Consider the following 21,190-nt stretch of genomic DNA (forward strand, 5'->3'; position numbering starts at 1 on the left):
CCATGTCTCAATTGTCACAAGGCTTAAAAATCCATATTTATCCTGTCTCCTCCCCTTCATCTACACTGATTTAAGTGGATTTAACAAGTGACATCAGTAAGGGCTCATTGCTTTCACCTGGATTCACCTGGTCAGTCTATGTCATGGAAAGAGCAGGTATTCTTAAAGTTTTCTCCACTCTGTGTAGAATACGATGACTAAATTGACTGGCTCATAAAGGATTCTTTGTCTTTGTGTTTGTCTCTGGGTCTTACTCAGTGGCTCCCAGTCCACATAGTTTACATTTGGTTTATTGTGGACATTCTTCAAAAACTGGATTGTAATGTACAAGTAATATGTTTTATTTGTAATGACTGTGGTTATGTCACAAATAACACACTATTCCATATAGTAATGCAATACATAGGGCCCATGGGGCTCTGGTCAAAGAAGCAGACTATATGTGAATAGGGAGCCATGTGAGACACATATGACCCTATATAGACAGATTAATCCATCCTGTGATAAGGACAGATGGTGAAATCCTTCATTCTCAGACTGATGGACTGTAGTCGGTTGTATTGGTCAAAATGATCAGTCCAATCCAGACTCAGTATCCAGATTATCCATTGGTCAGCTCCATAGAACACAGGAGGTCATTATGAATGGTTCTAAGAGACTGTATTTCATTGCAGAAAATTGTTCCCTCTCTTCTGGCCTTGTTCCCTTCCCTATGTTGACATGAGACATCTGGGTATATTGGGCGCATCAGCTATAGCTTCCCCCATATTGCTTTGCCCTATCCAGTCCCGTCCTATTGGCTCAGTGAAGAACATTGAACAAGGACAGACTGAAGGAAACTACCTTTAGGAATGAACAAAAAAAAAACTAAAACCCATCTCAGTCCACCAGAGGCATCGAGACAGGACAAATGATGAGCGGCGCCTCGTTCCTGCCAGACTTATTGGTGCAAGGGCTGAAGAAGGGATGAATGACATCCGAGAAGCTGTCGGTGAATGTATAGATGAGCATCTTAGCGTCCACATTATAGAACGACACCTGTCCCTTATCACAGTCTACGTAGATCCCTATACGGTTGGGTTTGTGGTTGAGGCCCAGCGCTGTCGACGGTTCCGTTCGGAACGCGTAGTCGTTCTTATCCCGGAGACTCAGGAACCAGTAGCCGTGGGCGGGGCTTACTGTGATCTTCCCTTTCCTGTTGATGGAGTGGCTAGCCACGCCCAGGTCCCAGTCCGTCTTCCCACCCACCTCCACCTACGAATACAAATCACCCAAAGTCATAATCAATACACTACAATACAACATCATGCAATACAACAACACTGGAAGGTGAGCACATGTATATTCACATCATCCCTGGCATACAGTCCCGTCATCTATCAGGCCCCATTATGAGCCACTGTTCTTCAGCCTGATGGCTGTTGGAATGAAACCAGCCCTGCTTCTGTTCTCACCTCCCAGTAATGGCGTCCCGAAGAGAAGGCCTGGCGCCCGAGGACGCAGACCACACGGTCAAAGCGCTCGGGGCCGTCCGCCACGGGCTGGTAGCGGTCCCAGCAGCGCACCTGCTTGCCGTCGTCGGAGATGAGCAGGCGTGGGTGGGCGGTGAGGGGGTCCAGGGTTATGTCCACTGAGAGGGAGAGGAGGGGAGAGGTAGAAGGGGAGGGGGGGCAGAGAGAGAGACATACAGAGGGAGAAAATGAGAGAACAGAGGCATAGAGAAAGAGGGAGAAAAAGTTATCAATCACCAATCAAGAGTTCAATCAGCAGTTTTGTGTCTATAACTAGCAGGAATGTGCTTGACACATGAACACAGAAAACATGATACAGGAAGAAGGAAGTACATACCTGCATATTCCTGCACTCTCCTCACCTCTGGATTGTAAGAGAGAGAGAGAGAGAGAGAGAGAGAGAGAGAGAGAAAGAGAGAGAGAGAGAAAGAGAAAGAGAGGTGTTAAACCATCTAATCCCTGATCAAATACTGTATGTATTATCACATGACTGGGACTTTGAGTTAATAAATGAATCAAAACCTCACTTGGTTTTGGATTTCTTCCCACTGACTGCTCTGGTTGAGGGTGTGAAAGCCAATCTGGCCAAACAAAAATACATGTAATTAAACAACGGGTGGGTCTAATCCTAAATGCTGATGGGTTAAAATCGCATTCCAGCCGGTGTCTATTCCAAAAGTTACCACCGGCTAAATCTATCACGTTAAAATGCCTATTTACTCTGTTCCATCTGACTGCGCAATCCACTGTCTCATCAGCCCAGCCAGGCACTTTATGAACTTTATCTCCACTATAAAAAGCATCTAGACATTCTTTTAGACTAACATTTAGTTTTCAACAGCGGAGATTTGTATAAACCTTGCTGTTGGTCTCTCTGACATTTTCAACAACGTTTCAATATTCAAATTGGATCTCCAGCTGTCCCATGGTAATGAAGTTGTTGGGATTCGGGATGAGACAGACAGGCAGCGTTTCTCAGCCAGTCTAAATCATGAATCAGCTGGCATTAGGTATACAGTATAGCAAGAAATGTCAATTGAAAAAAGGTAAAACGAGACGAAGTGCAGCTAGTTTGCAGTCGTTCCAGCTTCAGTTTGAAGTTATTGTGTTGTTGGCTAGGTCCTCTGAACAACAGCGTCCTGACGAGATAGAAAATGTTCTAATCCAGGTGAAATCGCGCCTCATTATCTCATTGTTGTGGATGTATCCAAATAAATGTCACTAGAAAACAGCTTAAACTAATGCTAATGCAGCTACTGTTGATATTCTGGCTGCAGTGTTTGACGTGACTGTAAGTTAGCTGTAGTTGACAAGCTAGCAAGCAAGGGATAAACGTTTCCAGCCAGTATGGCAATGGAACATTTAGAATGAACGACTGGATCGCATTCATAGATACAGAACTGAACGACTGGGTCGCGTCTCTGACAACCGAACTGATAGAATGAACGACCAGCCGGCTCGGGTAGCAACCCTAGATCTGTGTCGGCTTATATCTTGTGGAAGGATAAAATAGTTTGAATAAATTAATCAAGTTAATGCTTTTAATGAAAATATGTCAATCGTTATTTGAATATGTTAGCAACCCGTTGTATAAAAGTGACAATGCCCTCGAAGCAGGTGTTTGGAGGATATATTCATCTCGGGCCTAACAGCATCTGTGCCAATTTATCCTCCAAACACCACCATCTCGGTCATTATACCTTAATTAGACACTTTATGTATCATTGGTAACTGACACATATGGAATGGGCCTGTGCGTGTGAAAGAAACAGGAACGAATCCAAACCTGGACTTCCTACAGAGTGTTCTGGTGGAGGTGGAGAACGCAAACCTGGCAAAACAATATCATGTAATCAAATACAGTGTTATTATTAGAAACAAATGGAAAGGGATGAGTGTGACAGAAGCAGCCATGAATTAATTAAAATCTTACTTGGACTACTTCTTCCCAGGGACTGGTCTGGTTGAGAAGGTAAATCTGGCCAAACAAATTAGAATACAGGAAATCAATTACTGCATGAATTATTAGACATATGTTGGGTCTGTGAGTGTGACAGAGACATGAATGTTATCTTGGACTTACTTGGACTATTTCTTCCGACAGCATAGTTTGGTTGAGAAAGCAAACCTGGCCAAACAAAAAATAATACATAAAATCAATACCGTATAGATTATTAGACACACGGAATGGGAGGAGCTGGGACTTTGAGTGTGACACAGGCATGAATGAAAATCATGCTTGGACTGCATCTTCCCACAGATTGGTCTGGTTGAGGTTGAGGACGCAACCCTGGCCAAACATAAGAGAATGCATTAATCAATATCAGACACATATTAGATCATAATTAACATTAAAAGATACAGATGGGATGGTACTTTGAGCGTGTAGACCTTACTTGGAATATTTCTCCCCACAGATTGGTCTGTTTGAGGTTGAGGACGCAGACCTGGCCAACAAAAGACAATGCAGTGTATGGGTCTATAGGTTCTCAACTGGTTTTGCCTTGGGACCCTAAATTAACCAGGTTGTCTCAGTCACGACACAATATTTGCAATGGGAAAAATAATCAGCAAAATATATTCTGAAAAACTATTTTTAATTCTGTATTGATTTTAAATATAGCAATTATATGACAAGGGAACAACATTCCCACCTCTTTCATTGTCAATAAATACATTTTGCCCCATGTTCTTGATGAAGATTGTTAATAAACTCACTGGTTTGAGACAACAAAATCAACCAAAATAGTGCTGCTAATAGCTTTATAATGAAAATACTGTGATTGAAGACAAAGAGATTAAATTATTTAAAAAAAAAATGGAAGTTCATTATCATTTATTCACACTCTCTACCTGGTTTAAGTTGTTTAAGTTCAGACTGGAGTATTTTTTTATTAAATCTTTTGTTTATTTTACTGACACACACAACCCATTCAAAACCGCTTGCGACCTAAATTTGGGTCACGACCCACCAGTTGAGAATCGATGGTCTACATCATCCTCTACATATTGTATTGTAGCCTAGTCGTGTTCATAAAGTAAAGTTAGACAGTCTCAACACTACAGTATTGTAGCCTAGTAGTGCTCATGAAGTAAAGTTAGACCGTCTCAACACTACAGTATTGTAGCCTATTAGTGCTCATAAAGTAAAATTAGACCATCTCAACACTACAGTATTGTAGTCTAGTCATGTTCATAAAGTAAAGTTAGACCGTCTCAACGCTACAGAATTGTAGCCTATTAGGGTTCATAAAGTAAAGTTAGACCATCTCAACACGACAGTATTGTAGCCTAGTAGTGTTCATGAAGTAAAATTAGACAGTCACAACACTACAGTATTGTAGCCTATTAGGGTTCATAAAGTAAAGTTAGACCATCTCAACACTACAGTATTGTAGCCTAGTAGTGCTCATAAAGTAAAGTTAGACCATCTCAACACTACAGTATTGTAGCCTAGTAGTGCTCATAAAGTAAAGTTAGACAGTCTCAACACTACAGTATTGTAGCCTAGTAGTGCTCATAAAGTAAAGTTAGACAGTCTCAACACTACAGTATTGTAGCCTAGTAGTGCTCATAAAGTAAAGTTAGACAGTCTCAACACTACAGTATTGTAGTCTAGTCATGTTCATAAAGTAAAGTTAGACAGTCTCAACACTACAGTATTGTAGCCTAGTAGTGCCCATGAAGTAAAGTTAGACCGTCTCAACACTACAGTATTGTAGCCTAGTAGTGCTCATAAAGTAAAATTAGACCGTCTCAACACTACAGTATTGGTGATATTCTCTGTTTGTCACTTGCAACAACCCAGCGAGCAAAAGTGGTAAAATCTTGACGTAATTTCAACCAGTTTTGCCCACTTTGAAACTGATAGTACTCATAGATAGAATGTATAGGAGTTCTACAACGGTCAGCCATAACTCACAGATCTCCGGCAGTCTCTTGAGCTCCTCCCGAAACCGCTCCACCATTTGATTGACAGTCAGAAGCACCGCCCCTGAGGTGAGGTCAGAGGTCACAACAGCATCCGACCAATCCCTGGTCTGAGGCGGCGTGGAGAATGTCTGAGAAGAGGAATAAAGAGAATGGAGGAATAAATGAATTAGAAAAAACAAGAGGCAAGATCATTTTAAATGAAGAGAATGGAAAGGAAAAGTACCTCACCTTGTAACTAAGGTAACTAGAGGAAAAAACGGTTTCAAAAAAGGTAGAAATTGTTGAAAAGGATGAATAAAGACAAAAAGATGTGATGAACAGAAAGAGTCTCTAACCTTGAAGAAAAGTACGTAGTCGTCAGACTGGGCTAGCTGGGTGAGGGTAGCGCTTCTCTTCCTCAGCTCAGAGATCTCCTATGATAGGAAAGAAAAGAGAATAACTACTTTATTACTAATAATCCCAGAGGGAATTGGTTTGTCAACCATTGTAGCAACACAGTCACAAAGACAACAATCAGCAATATCAGTAGCTTAAAAAGATAGCAGCATGAATTTATTTTATTGATCACCTACTGAAGATGCAAATGAGCTGTTTAGCCATATCTAGTACAATGCATCACATTTCATGTGATTTAAGTTTTAATAATATTGTGTCAACTCCGCCTTCTCTGCTATTGATATGATTGTCCTCTTGATGAAATAAACCATTCTCTCTGAAATAAACCATTCACTCAAATAAAATGAATGAATAAAATGACACCTGCTCTAGGTCTCTGATGAGGGTCTGTCCTTGGTGCTGTGCAGCCCGCTGTGACATCTCTATCACCTCCAACAACTCTGCCTGGCTCCTCTCCACAGAGCTCACCAGGGCAGAGAACATATGCATGCTGCCTGCTGTCTCATGCTCCGCACACACCTGGGGAGGGAGAGAGAGAGAGGGAGAGAGAGAGAGAGAGGTAAAGAGGGAGAGAGAGGGAGAGAGAGAGAGAGGGAGAGAGAGAGAGAGAGAGGGAGAGAGAGAGGGAGAGAGAGAGGGAGAGAGAGGGAGAGAGAGAGAGAGAGGGATGATGAGGGGCAGGAAGAGAGGATGGAAAGACAAAGAGGGGAGGGAGAGAGAGAGAGAGGGAGAGAGAGAGAGAGAGGGATGATGAGGGGCAGGGAGAGAGGATTGAAAGACAAAGAGGGGAGGGAGAGAGAGGGAGGATGAGGGGCAGGGAGAGTGTGTGTGTGTGTACTGTGTGTGTGTGTCTGTGTGTGTGTGTGTGTAGTGTGTGTGTCTGTGTGTGTGTGTGTGTGTGTGTGTGTGTGTGTGTGTGTGTGTGTGTGTGTGTGTATGTGTGTGTGTGTGTGTGTGTGTGTGTGTGTGTGTGTGTGTGTGTGTGTGTGTGTACTGTGTGTGTGTGTGTGTGTGTCTGTGTGAGTGTGTTCCAGACACCCACTTGTATGTTCTCCAGTGATGTCCTGATGTCCTCCACCTTCTTTTCTCTCTGTGTGATCATGTCCCTCAGCTCTGCCTCTGTGATTTCCAATTGAGACTGCATATAGAAACAGACCGGAGTCAACATACTGCAATGTACTTATTCCGTATTCCTAGTATGTACCTATCTACCTCTAACTCGAAGCATGTGATTAACACAATTTAAATATGTTTCAAACACCCAGTCTCTTTTGTGTAGAGTTGATTAAACTGACTATATAGCGTTGGTTAATACAGTATGTTTTCATTTCTACAGTAGTAGCATTGCAATTGGAGTACCCTACATCTCCATCAGAATTAGTTCACACACCTCTGCTCCTCCACCTCTGTCCCTCTCCCTACCTTCTTAATGAGCCACTCTCTCTTGGCTGGTATAACCTGGTGTCCATGGTGCTCTCCCTCCATGCACACGGCACACCCACACGTCTGGTCTGTCCGGCAGAAGAACTCCAGCCCCCTCTGGTGTTCAGGACAGAGAGGCGCATCGGTGGAGGAATCAGCCGGCCCGCTCAGGGTGTATCTGCGTGGGACAACAGGAGGGGCGGGGGGCGAGAGGGCGGTGGTGTTGGAGGAGAAGGGTGAGGGCGGGTGGGGGTGGAGGACCGGCGGAGGGGTTCTGGAGTTCGAAGGTCGTTGGAACCTGGTCTTCATCTCCAACAACAAATCCCCAGGCATCACACCCATCCCTGGGGGTCTTGGAGGGACCGGAGGACGCTCAACGCCGTATGACACCCCCTCATTTCCACCGCCACCCAAACCTTGACTCTCAATCCCTCCTTCAAACACCATGGCCCCCCGGTCCAATCCGTCTGCCATCTTCTTAAACTGCTCGGTGATCTCCTTCAGGGTGCGGTTGATGTGAAGTTCCGGCCTCTTCCTGAAGCTCTCCTTACACAGCGGGCACACACACGTCTTCCCTCCTCCTCCTTCAACAACAAGTTACAGTTCATTTCATTCATTCACAAGGTGGAATACAATTGATCTCTGAATGGGGATGTGATGAAATAGGCCTACTAATAGGAAACAACCAATAAGATTGCATGGATGTAAGTTGTTGCATGTATTGGTCTCATGTACATACAAACAAATGTACATTTCAATTTCAGGTAGTCTACAGTATATAGGCCTAAGTAAACATTTATATTTCAGGTAGTGTACAGTATATAGACCTATGTACATTTATATTTCAGGTAATATACAATATATAGACCTATGTACATTTACATTTCAAGTTGTGTATAGTAAATAGGCCTATGTAAACATACAAACTAATTTCTCTCTCTCTCTCTATGTACATTTATATTTCAAGTTGGGTAGGGTCTATAGGCCCATGAACATTTATGTTTCAGGTAATATACAGTATATAGGCCTATGTAAACATACAAACAAATTTACATTTATATTTCAGGTAGTGTACAGTATATAGGCCTATGTAAACACTTATATTTCAGGTAGTCTACAGTATATACAAAGCCACAATACATACCATCCCAGTAGGTGGAGATGCAGTCCAGACAGTAGCTGTGACCACAGGGTGTGGAGACTGGGTTGGTGAACACATCCAGGCAGATAGAACAGATGAACTGATCCTCAGAGAGGAAGCCACCCGACCCGGAGAGAGCCATTCTGGGGAAAATGGTAGAGCTAGTGGTCTGGAGCTCTGCAGGGGAGATGGTAAGGCTGGCTGGTAGGGCTACTGGTCTGGACCTCTGCTGGGGAGACGGTAGGGCTGGCTGGTAGGGCTACTGGTCTGGAGCTCTGCAGCTAGGGGGCAACAGAACGCAAGTGTTAGGTGTCATTAAAAAGTTTGTTGAGAGGAATCTGCCCAGCCCAGAGGGAGCCTGGCAGGGGCTGGGGCTTTAGGATAGGGCTGGGGCTGGGGCTGGGGCTGGGGCTGGGGCTGGGGCTGGAGGCTGGGGCTGGGGCTGAGGCTGGGGCTGAGGCTGGGGCCGGTGAGACACTAGGGCTGGCTGGTAGGGCTACTTATCTGGATCTCTGCAGCTAGGGGACAGGAGCTCCCAGGTATTAGGTGGATTGAGAGTGTGTGTAAATGTCCCTTTTGTTTAGGTAATGTCTGTCAGCACACAACACACACACACACACACACACACACACACACACACACACACACACACACACACACACACACACACACACACACACACACACACACACACACACACACACACACAGAGAGAGACTGTGTCCTCCACAGAGGAACATTTGTCTCAGTCAAGCATGGCTGCCTGTGAGATAATGTAGAAGAATGTGGTCTGTGCACTCTGACTGATGTTTACCCGAGTTAGACACAGTAGGCCTGCATCTGTCACATCAGACAGGGGGTGGAATGAAGTAGGACCGGCAGCACAGAGGAGACCTCAACCAGCGCTGATACTGTCGCCTATGGCAACATGGTAAAAACTACCTGGTCTGGTTGGAGAAAACAAGGATCAATAGGCCTTCAGGCTGTTGTTAGGCCACAGCCTCTGCCTGACAGGAAACATCTTTAAACATGCACTATAACTAGGCAATATGTTTAAAACACAAAATAAGACTGCTAGTAATCCTCACTTACTCGTTTGCACTCTGTAACCTAAACTGCTATTTGGGGCTCACACAATGTTACTTTCACAAATCACTACCTAGACAATGTCATTACCACACATGCTATGTCAAAACCACCCACTCTATGTCATGACCACCCAGCCTATGTCATGACCACCCAGCCTATGTCATGAGCACCCAGCCTAAGTCATAACCACCCAGGGTATATCATGTTCTTAGTACTTATTAGCATCTTTCATTTGTTTATGGTTAATGTCAGTAGCCATGCTAGGGTGGCCACATGTAAAATATCCATTTGCACGCACGTACGCACGCACGCACGCACGCACACACACACACACACACACACACACACACACACACACACACACACACACACACACACACACACACACACACACACACACAGAGAGAGAGAGAGAGAGCTCATGGGGTTTAAGGTGGAAGAGAGCAATACAAATTTAAATTACGTCATCATTTCTCAACGTTTGTACGGACAGATGTGGCCGATTGAATCTCATTATAGAATATGCCCAAATGCATCCTCCAATTTCAACATCTGCCTATGCCCACACATATTGTCTCAAGAAAAACATCTATATTTTGAATGAAGTTTGACGAAATGACCTTCTATATTTCCACCTAATACAGCTACTTACTTACTTTTGCAGCTCTTCCTCAGAAGCAAACTTGTAAGGCATAACTTTCCTCTCCAAGGTTACCTGGAATTTTGCCTTTCAGGATTTGAAAAATATGATTGGTTAACCATTGGCCTATGACATGTCTTGCGCTGCACTGGGCTGCATGGCATGTCAGATCTTAAAAATGATTGAAGAACACATGTTTAACATCACCAGTAGGTTTAGGCTACCACATCCTTACGATATTATATATATATTTTCATAAGCGCAATGTGACGGCAACGGACAGGTCTGAATATTTGATTGAAATTTGGGACAAATCAGCCTTTTGTTTTATAAGTTAGTAGTGTTTGAATTTGTTGATAAAATGCATGACATGAATGACATGATTGGCTTTGGTCACCCAAAGCCATACTGGTTTAAATAGAATGCACTTCTTCACTTCCTTCACTGTGTTATCTCATACTAATCTTCTCTTGCAGGAAAATCCACAGGCACTTGCCATCTCTCTTATCATGCATCTGTACCTTGAGTACTACTTCTCATCAACTATCAGGTGACTAGGCAACGTGAAATCAATGACATAATACTTCCATTTACATCATCTATTGGATGCAGATAAATGTACAGAGCTGGCTATCAAAGACACGTATTTTGTGGGACAAGACTCACAGTCACACAGGACTTCAAGTTGATAGAACTCAAAATGTGGTAGGCTCCTATATAGGCCAACACACAAGGGACCAGGGCCAGATTAATGCAGGAGATTACCAGGGCAGAAGCCCCTGGGGGTCCCAGGCCAGTGGTGGGACCAAGACAGAGATTTTTTTTTTATATACTTTAAAGAAAATATATATATAATAATAAAGGAAATATATTATGTATCTATTATTTATCTTCATATTACATATCAGGGGTACTTAGCTCTTACCCTTCAAGGCCCGGAGCCTGCTGGTTTTCTGTTCGACCTAATAATTAATTGCACCTTCCTGGTGTCCCAGGTCTAAATCAAATCAAATCAAATGTTATTGGTCACATACACATGGTTAGCAGATGTTAATGCGAGTGTAGCGAAATCCTTGTGCTTCTAGTTCCAACCATGCAGTAATATCTAACAAGAAATCTAACCATTTCACAACAACTACCTTATACACACAAGTGTAAAGGAATGAATAAGAATATGTACATATAAATATATGGATGAGCGATGGCCGAACGGCATAAGCAAGATGCAGTAGATGATATAGAGTACAGTATATACATATGAGATGAGTAATGTAGGATATGTAAACATTATATAAAGTGCCATTGTTTAAAGTGACTAGTGATACATTTACTACATCCAATTTATTATTATTAAAGTGGTTTGAGATTCGAATCAGTATGTTGGCAGCAGCCACTCATTGTTAGTGATGGCTGTTTAACAGTCTGATGGCCTTGAGATAGAAGCTGTTTTTCAGTCTCTCAGTCCCAGCTTTGATGCACCTGTACTGACCTCGCCTTCTGGATGATAACAGGGTGAACAGGCAGTGGCTCGGGTGGTTGTTGTCCTTGGTGATCTTTTTGGCCATCCTGTGAGAGGTGGTGTAGGTGTCCTGGAGGTAGTTTGCCCCCGGTGATGCGTTGTGCAGACCTCACTACCCTCTGGAGAGCCTTACGGTTGTGGGCGAGCAGTTGTCATACCAGGTGGTGATACAGCCCGACAGGATGCTCTCGATTGTGCCTCTGTAAAAGTTTGTGAGTGTTTTTGGTGACAAGCCAAATTTCTTTAGCCTCCTGCGGTTGAAGAGGCGCTGTTGCGCCTTCTTCACTACACTGTCTATGTGGGTTGACCATTTCAGTTTGTCCGTGATATGTACCCCGAGGAACTTAAAACTTTCCACCTTCTCCACTACTGTCCCGTTGATTTGGATAGGGAGCAGCTCCCTCTGCTGTTTCCTGAAGTCCACGATCATCTCCTTTGTTTTGTTGACGTTAAGTGTGAGATAATTTTCCTTACACCACACTCTGCGGGCCTCACCTCCTCCCTGTAGACCGTCTCGTCATTGTTGGTAATCAAGCCTACCACTGTAGTGTCGTCTGCAAACTTGATATTTGAGTTGGAGGAGTGCATAGCCGTGCAGTCATGGGTGAACGGGGAGTACAGGAGAGGGCTGAAATGAGTTAGGGCAGTGTGATTGCGATTGTGTTGTCTGTGGACCTATTGGGGCGGGAAGCAAATTGGAGTGGGTCTAGGGTGTCAGATAGGGTGGAGGTGATATGATCCTTAACTAGTCTCTCAAAGCACTTCATGATGACAGAAGTGAGTGGAACATATCCCAGTCCACGTGATCGAAGCAATCTTGAAGTGTGGAATCAGATTGGTCTGACCAGCGTTGAACAGACCTGAGCAGACCTGGCAGGGAGCAACAAAAATGGAGTTGTGGTCAGATTTTCTGAAAGGAGGGCGAGGGAGGGCTTTGCTTGCGTCGTGGAAGTTAGAGTAACAATGATCCAGATATGTCACTCATTCATTGTTTTAAGATTAGCCTTATTAAAATCCCCAGCTACAATAAATGCAGCCTCAGGATATGTGGTTTCCAGTTTACATAGAGTCCATTGAAGTTCTTTCAGGGCCGTCAAGGTGTCTGCGGGGATATACACGACTGTGATTATACTTGAAGAGAATTCTCTTGGTAGATAATGCGATCGGCATTTGATTGTAAGGAATTCTAGATCAGGTGAACAAAAGGACTTGAGTTCCTGTATGTTGTTATGATGACACCACGACTCGTTAATCATAAGGCATACACCCCCTTCTCTCTTCTTACCAGAGAGATGTTTGTTTCTGTCGGCGCGCTGCATGAAGAAACCAGGTGGCTGTACCGACTCCGATAACGTATCCTTAGTGAGCCACGTTTCCGTGAAACAGAGAATGTTACAATCTCTGATGTCTCTCTGGAAGGTAACCCTTGCTCGGATTTCGTCTACCTTGTTGTCAAGAGTCTGGACATTGGCGAGTAGTATACTCCGGATTGGTGGGCGATGTGTCTGTCTACGGAGCCTGACCAGAAGACCGCTCCGTCTGCCCCTTCTGTGGCCCATTGTCCAGGGAGGTGGACCAAACAGAGGATCCTCTTCGGGAAAGTCGTATTCCTGGTCATAATGTTGGTAAGTTGATGTTGCTCTTATATCCAATAGTTCCTCCCGGCTGTATGTAATAAAACCTAAGATTTCCTGGGGTAACAGTGTAAGAAATAATACATAACAAAACGAGGTACTGCATAGTTTCCTAGGAACGCGAAGCGAGGCGGCCATCTCTGTCGGTGCCGGATACAGCCACAATCAGTAAATTAGAGGGGATCAATGAACAAATGCAGTGGAACTGGCTTTGAGATCCAGAGTTGAGTTCAAGGGTTATATATTATATAATATATAATTAGTCAGTATGTATGTAGTATATAATTAGTACTTTTTTACTGCAACCGCCAACCACAGGAAGACTCAGGAGCTCTCAGTGAGTGTAGACAGCCTGCTGCTGTCTGCTGCCGCTCTGATAATCATCAGATGGGGGAGGAGAAGAGGTAGGGGGCTGGCCCTGCCTTGATTGGGTAACTGATTATTAACATTCAAATAAACTGCATACTAAATTATTGTGACTGATCAATTGTGAGTTAGGGGCTGGGACCGAGCCTATAAGGGGGCCCAAGAGGCACATCCTTTATTTATTTATTTATTATTATTTGTTTTTTTCCGACCACAGGAGGCCGCGCTCAATGTCGGAACTCATTTGAAAGCACTGAAGTCGGAAGTCCTTTTTTTTTCACAGCAAGAGTGGAGTTGACATAGTTATCCAATAGACTAACCGTTTTTATCACCATCCCAGAATCGTTCCGAAGTGCAATTTAAATCGCCCCAAAATGAAGATGAACCATCCAAAATTAAAATAGTCTACATATTTTGTTTAAAGTTTTGATATGCCAACATGGGTCTACTTGAGAACCTATGTCATTCACAGTCATTTAATTTGCTACTGAAGTAGATAAATGGGGCTGAGCCAGAAATTCACATAAAAAAATGGCCTGTAAAAAGGTCAACATTGGAATACTAGCGTATGTACATCTATTCTGTGTAGCCTGAATGTAGCTCTTTAGAACAGTGTGTTCCCATGAATTGCATTTTGGAACATTGACACATAACCTACTGTTTAGTGTGCATTGCTGCGCTTAACATGTGCAGAAGTAACAGCTCATTAACATTTTAAGCTAAACGTTCTAATCTCTTGCATTAGCTTTAACAGCGTATTATTATTACGTGTTTTGTATGTACAGTAGTTGTATGAATGTGGAACTATCCTCCCAGAACTGTCCCAGAGTCTGTTTGAATCTTCCCAGACATTCCAGACATTTTATCATCACCGGGACAACAGGACACCCTTCATTTCTGAGCCCTGCCTAGATACTGTAGTTAGCTACCTACGGGAGAAGTAGCTAGCTGGCTAGAAGGAGCTAGGCCTACTGTGGAATAGTACTAGGGAAATAGTCTGTGTTTTTGAGTTTACTCTACTGCTAGTTATTGTTAGCTAGATATTTAAGTGACATCTATGTTGAGGCCTACTGTAGTTAGATATTGAAGGAGACACATGCAAAGTAGCTACGTCTTCCTAGTCTCAGTACTTCTACATTTTTCAGGACTTAGTTTGGGTCTCCACCTGAGACTTACCTCACCCACATTTACATATGCTTAGGCTTTCTTCACAGATTCACATGGCTCCTCCTGGTGTATATTTAAAGAATGGAAATGAGCTAGCTCCAAAATAATATTATCATACCAAGTCTGATGAAGTGTAGCAATTCTGCAAACTAAGCACCACTGGCAAACCCACTTGTTATCCATCATGTGACAGGTGTACAATAGGCTAGTATTGGAGAAACACACACACACAATGCACTGGCCCACATGAAAATATATGCAAAAGGCTTGCTTATTAGCTAGGACTTTATCATTTTGAGATGGACCTAGTACCTGTTCTGTGGTCCTTGAGACTTCCAAGTGGATAATGTCCAGTGTCCTGTCTTCTGTCAGTCTTCCCCTCCTCTATCTTGTTGTTCCTTGTTACACACTTTTCCCCTTTTCTCTCTTTCTGTCTTTTCCTCACTGCTCTCAACAGGTATCCAGAGTTAGACTGAGGTTGTTGTCATCATGATGGAGTAACTGCAGACTTTACAGTTGGTACCTCCCTCCCTCCCTCCCTCAGCCAATCCAACCAGCCAGACAGGTGTGCCGACCAGGTTCAGGTATGCGTTTAATTCTCTCTCTCTGTCTCTCTCTCTCTCTCTCTCTCTCTCTCTGCCTCTCTTGCTCTCCCTCTCTCTGCCTCTCTCTCTCTACCTCTCTCTCTCTCTCTCTCTCTCTGCCTTTCTTGCTCTCTCTCTCTCTCTCTCTCTCTCTCTCTCTGCATTCTTGCTCTCTCTGTCTCTCTCTCCCTCCCTCCTTTTCCACACCTGTCTGACATCCTCTAAAGGATTTGTAAGGATTAACTCATGGCACTGTTCTAGCAGTACCTCTCTTTACTCTCTCGCCTAAACTCCCATAACTAAGGTAGCATTTTCCCAGAGATGGTGGCCCCTTGACGCACACAACCGTATTACATGTGTTTACTCTTGAGTGAGAGAGTGGCGGGCGGTGTAGGTCTAATAACATATCATTAGGCTTGCGAGACACAGGCTACACCTGTTAAATGTTTTCACGAGAGGTAAGGCTTTTGTGGTTCTGAGCACATTCAACTACAATGGTGTCCTGTCTTGGAGGAAAAGTACACAGAGCTTAAAAAATCTAATCAAATCCAATTGTATTTGTCACATGCGCCGAATACAACAGGTATTTGATTTGACCTTACAGTGAAATGCTTACTTATGAGCTCTTAACCAACAATGCAGTTTTAAGAAAATACCCCCAAAACAGTAAGAGATAAGAACAAGAAATAATTAAAGAGCAGCAGTAAAATAACAATAGCGGGGCTATATACAGGGGGTACCGGTATAGAGTCAATGTGCGGGGGCACAGGTTAGTCAAGGTAGTTGAGGTAATACGTACATGTAGGCAGAAAGACCTTACCACCCGTCTTACTGGTTCTCCTATTCAAGTCCCCTTCAGGATCCGCCTCACGGTTATGCTATTAAACATAAAGTCTAAGTGCTGTAACTGTATACTCCTTGAGTGTGCAAATAAAGAGTTAATGATTTGTAAGTCTTTGAAGAATTCTAGTAGCCACACAGACACCATACAGACACAATTAGAAGGAGAGGATTGTTAGCTCAGCAGCTGTGAGTGATGTTAGTGACGTGAGTGACATGACTGACGTGCCTTGTGTGTGAATGTGGTGCAGCAGATCAACTGACATTGACTGACAATTTCAAGTGTGTAATTTGAAAGTAGGCTAGATTTGTTTTAATGTGGAATACGACAACATTTGTGGTTTTATTCATACACATTGTCTACGTAAGAAGCCTGGTTGACCCAGCAAGTAGGCCTACAGCTTGTCCCATGGGTGTGTTCTCTTGCGCTGTCACCTGTTTTTAAGCTGCTACAAAAACGTTTGTGTTGATCGACAAGATCACAGGTAAGTGGAAACATCACGCAACTTTCAATTTTTTGAGAACATAAAACTGCACGAACTTAATAACAAAACGTGAAGTCATTTAGAGAATGGTGTGTGTTTGTTCAAAGGGAGGACTGACCCATTAGGCAAAGGGAGGACTGACTAATTAGGCAAAGGGAGGACTGACCCATTAGGCAAAGGAGAGGACTTACTCATTAGGCAAAGGGAGGACTGACCCATTAGGCAAAGGAAGGACTGACCCATTAGGCAAAGGGAGGACTGACCCATTAGGCAAAGGGAGGACTGACCCATTAGGCAAAGGGAGGACTGACTAATTAGGCAAAGGGAGGACTGACCCATTAGGCAAAGGAAGGACTGACCCATTAGGCAAAGGAAGGACTGACCCATTAGGCAAAGGGAGGACTGACTCATTAGGCAAAGAGAGGACTGACCCATTAGGCAAAGGGAGGACTGACCCATTAGGCAAAGGGAGGACTGCCCCATTAGGCAAAGAGAGGACTGACTCATTAGGCAAAAGAGAGGACTGACTCATTAGGCAAAGAGAGGACTGACTCATTAGGCAAAAGAGAGGACTGACTCATTAGGAAAAAATGAGGACTGACTCATTAGGCAAAAGGAAAACTGACTCATTAGGCAAAAGAGAGGACTGACTCATTAGGCAAAAGGAGAACTGACTCATTAGACAAAGGGAGAACTGACCCATTAGGCAAAAGGAACATTGATTCATTAGGCAAAGGGTGGACTGACCCATTAGGCAAAGAGAGGACTGACTCATTAGACAAAAGGAACACTGACTCATTAGACAAAAGAGAGGACTGACTCATTAGACAAAAGGAGGACTGACTCATTAGGCAAAGGGAGAACTGACCCATTAAGCAAAGGGAGAACTGACCCATTAGGAAAAGGGAGGAACTACTCATTAGGAAAAGGGAGGACTGACCCATTAGGAAAAGGGAGGAACTACTCATTAGGAAAAGGGAGGACTGACCCATTAGGCAAAGGGAGGACTGACTCATTAGGCAAAAGAGAGGACTGACTCATTAGGAAAAAAGGAGGACTGACTCATTAGGCAAAAGGAAAACTGACTCATTAGGCAAAAGAGAGGACTGACTCATTAGGCAAAAGGAGAACTGACTCATTAGACAAAGGGAGAACTGACCCATTAGGCAAAAGGAACACTGACTCATTAGGCAAAGGGAGAACTGACCCATTAAGCAAAGGGAGAACTGGCCCATTAGGAAAAGGGAGGAACTACTCATTAGGAAAAGGGAGGACTGACCCATTAGGAAAAGGGAGGAACTACTCATTAGGAAAAGGGAGGACTGACCCATTAGGCAAAGGGAGGACTGACCCATTAGGAAAAGGGAGGAACTAGTCATTAATCAAAAGGACTAAAGCATACTGCCTTTTGGCCTACTCGGCATAGAGCACTGTGTAATCGATCCCATGCAAATATATTTTTCCCCTTCTGCCAACCTGTCAGGCTGATATTATTAGGCTAATGTGCGGTGACTAAAGGGCTGCCATCACCAAACCCAATGGAATTAGGCAGTATAGGCCTACAGTCAGGAGTTTCCAGTTGTATTTACTTTGAGTGATGAGGTGCAACTTGCTGTTTTGGTGTGTGACATTAGGCGCCATCTACTTGTGATTCTTAGTACTACTACTACAATACTTTGAATAGAGAAGGATAACAGCAGGAATAGTTGTGGGGCTCATCCAGACTGATATAGACAGATAAAGGCTGATCTTTGTCTTCACACATTCATTCATAAAACCATCATGTTGCATACATGTATACGGTTTTAACCAATCAGCATTCAGTATCATTGTTTCCAGACAAATATAGTAACAATGTCACAGGAGGACTCTCTGAGTGAGAGGTGTAGATTTTGCATCTCTCTGACTGAGTAAAGATTGATGCCAAATAAGTAAATCACTGCTAGAAAAAAACTTGTGTGTGTTTGTAAAGATACAGTATCCTCATGCAATAGATTCAAGTGAAGTACTTAAACAAGTGTGTAAATAGGCGTATTAGTTAATAATTCATGCTATATTAACCCTGAAATACACGTGTCATCGTTCAGTATTGTTAGTCATCATATACTGTAGCCTAAAGGGCAGTGATATTTAACACAGTATCATTGTATTATACTGTGCTTGACATTACTACCACAATAACGTACAAGAAACTTGAGGAAGAAAGGCTCCAAAAAGGAAATACAAAAGAGACAGATTCTAGATCTTTCTCTAGCTCACAATTTAATTTCATCATTATCAAACATACACCAAACATCAGCATGACATGAGTAGTTCAAACATGAATAATGAGACTACACACGATGAAGAAGACATTATGTAGTGAGGAAATGATTCATTTAGATTGTATAGACTTAAACTGTCAAATCATTTAACGTAAAATTATAATACAATGACAACAAAGCCAGTTAATAAAGTATAGCCATCTTATCAATCACCAGTGTCGCTACATATAATCAAGTGGTTATTATAATGTTCTACATTCATAATGAATTACATAACGTCACATATAATCAAGTGATTATTATAATGTTCTACATTCATAATGAATTACATAACGTCACATATAATCAAGTGATTATTATAATGTTCTACATTCATAATGAATTACATAACGTCACATATAATCATGTTATTCCACCGGTAGTTGTCCACAGAAACATGCTACTGTTAAAGTTACATCTGTTTCCTGCTGTTTACGTTAAGTAGACTCAGTGATATGGGAACCACAGATATTACAGAGTTGACACAATGTAAGAGGCAGCACTTGTGTGGTACCCACTCAGAACGCATGCACGTTTGCTTCACTCAATGTGATAGTTGCGTGACAACAAGTGCTAAGAAGATAAGCCTCTCGATTGGGTCATTCTGTGGAATTTGGCCAAATATGCTAAGTCTACCTTTATTACAATCCTAGTGGTTCTCCCCGCTACCCCTGCCTGCACAGAGACATGGCACCTTCCCAGCCCTGCGGAGGAAGAGGAGGGCCTGGACAGAACTGCCCATAATGGAGAAGGAGACAAGGGGTGGGGCTATTTCACACAGGTTTTCCTTCTCTGAAAATAGATGCATCATTGGTGCCATGATGATCGTTGGTACATAGTTGACCAGCAGCATCACCACCATGATGGAGACGATCCTGAAAGCTCTCTTCTTCTGCAGGTTTCCCCCCTCTTTCTCCTTCCCTCCATCTCCCGGGCCAGGCTTCTTAAGAACCCTGAGAATGGAGAGGCTGCAGAACAAGTCCATTGACAGTACGGGGAGGAATATGCCCAAGTTATTGTATACAGATAATATTTTGTAGTTTATTACACCGAACACCAGAACTAAGAGCCAGACTACACCACAACACCCCACCCTGTATCTCAGGGGTTTGTACTTCAGGAAGACCACAGGGTGGACCACCGCCAGGTAGCGCTCCACACAGATACAGCACTGGAACAGAGGCCTGGCTGCAAAGACCACACCATACATGAAATTAAAAGCCAATTCCAAGGACAGGTTACGCAGTGTGAAAACGTTGAGTATCGACAACATGAACAGGAGAGTGCTGGCCATCTCCATGGAGACCAGATTCAAAGTGAAGATTTCGGACTCGATGAGACTCCACCCGCCGCTAGAGATGAGCCAGAGAGACCAGCCATTGGCTGGCACACCGAAGGTGAAGTCTATCGTCATGACAACAACGCTACCTGTAAAGCTGGGGGAGCCCAGACAATTCAACAGGCTAACAGTGCTGTTGGTTGGCTGGAGCTGGTCAGAACTGATCTCGGAGGAGTTCATTTTCTTATTATTCTGTTTGTAGCTGTTTTGAGGGAAGAGGGAAAATGACTGTTTACTCTTTTGAAGTGGATGATATGATTATTATTATTATTTTCAGCTGGGCAGGATATCTTCACAACTGCCACGTACTTGTAATGTACATGAATCACATGCAAACACTCTCTTCTCATACTGAAAATGATTTACTGGGAAACATTCTCACCGGGCTAATGACCCATGTATCCCTGATTCAAATTTCGAAGAGCCAACAGCACCCCTCGATCTGTGATCTTTCTCAACTGAAATGTACAACATTATGACAAAATATTAAAAATATTGCCTTTCAATTAATATTCTTACAACTTTTCAACTACAAACAAACTGTATATATGTTGCAAAGACATACAGTTTTGTATACTAAACCCAATCCACACATGAGAATAGGTCATCTTTAGCAGTTTGTAACAATAGTAATGTAATAACATTAAATGTATCAGCAAAAAATGGTACATTATAAACGTAGCATCAGACAGTCAGCTTAAGTAGATATTGTACAACAAACAGTCTAGGTACGCAAGACGAGTTTCTCTTCAACAGGGTGTACTAAATCACAAGTCATGTACAACAAATCAACTATTCATATTACAACATACAGCTTAATA

The 21,190-nt window shown here is 43.1% G+C and overlaps 2 protein-coding genes across 3 annotated transcripts; both read right to left on the reverse strand.

The window, feature by feature from the left end:
• Positions 1–118: 118 nt before the first annotated feature.
• On the reverse strand, positions 119–15,343 carry LOC118936764 (probable E3 ubiquitin-protein ligase TRIML2). Of its 2 annotated transcripts, none has more exons than XM_036933972.1 (16): positions 15,131–15,343; positions 8,407–8,684; positions 7,263–7,843; positions 6,883–6,978; positions 6,204–6,359; positions 5,780–5,857; positions 5,434–5,572; positions 3,908–3,958; positions 3,751–3,801; positions 3,595–3,639; positions 3,445–3,489; positions 3,298–3,342; positions 2,039–2,092; positions 1,849–1,875; positions 1,455–1,630; positions 119–1,254 (listed from the first exon to the last, which is right to left on the reverse strand). In XM_036933972.1, exons 2-16 carry the CDS (start codon positions 8,543–8,545, stop codon positions 880–882), a joined length of 2,058 nt encoding a protein of 685 aa, XP_036789867.1. In that variant the 5' UTR covers positions 8,546–8,684; positions 15,131–15,343; the 3' UTR covers positions 119–879. The 2 variants fall into 2 exon arrangements, with proteins under 2 accessions (XP_036789867.1, XP_036789866.1); XM_036933971.1 differs by having other exon boundaries at positions 121–1,254; positions 7,263–7,846.
• A 4,336-nt stretch (positions 15,344–19,679) lies between these two features.
• LOC118966653 (proteinase-activated receptor 2-like) lies at positions 19,680–20,549 on the reverse strand. Its single transcript, XM_036989387.1, has one exon. The coding sequence runs from the start codon at positions 20,547–20,549 to the stop codon at positions 19,680–19,682; it is 870 nt and encodes a 289-aa protein (XP_036845282.1).
• Between the last annotated feature and the right edge of the window lie 641 nt (positions 20,550–21,190).

This window comes from Oncorhynchus mykiss, chromosome 10, assembly GCF_013265735.2.
Source record: "Oncorhynchus mykiss isolate Arlee chromosome 10, USDA_OmykA_1.1, whole genome shotgun sequence".
In the NCBI taxonomy this organism is placed as follows: domain Eukaryota; kingdom Metazoa; phylum Chordata; class Actinopteri; order Salmoniformes; family Salmonidae; genus Oncorhynchus; species Oncorhynchus mykiss.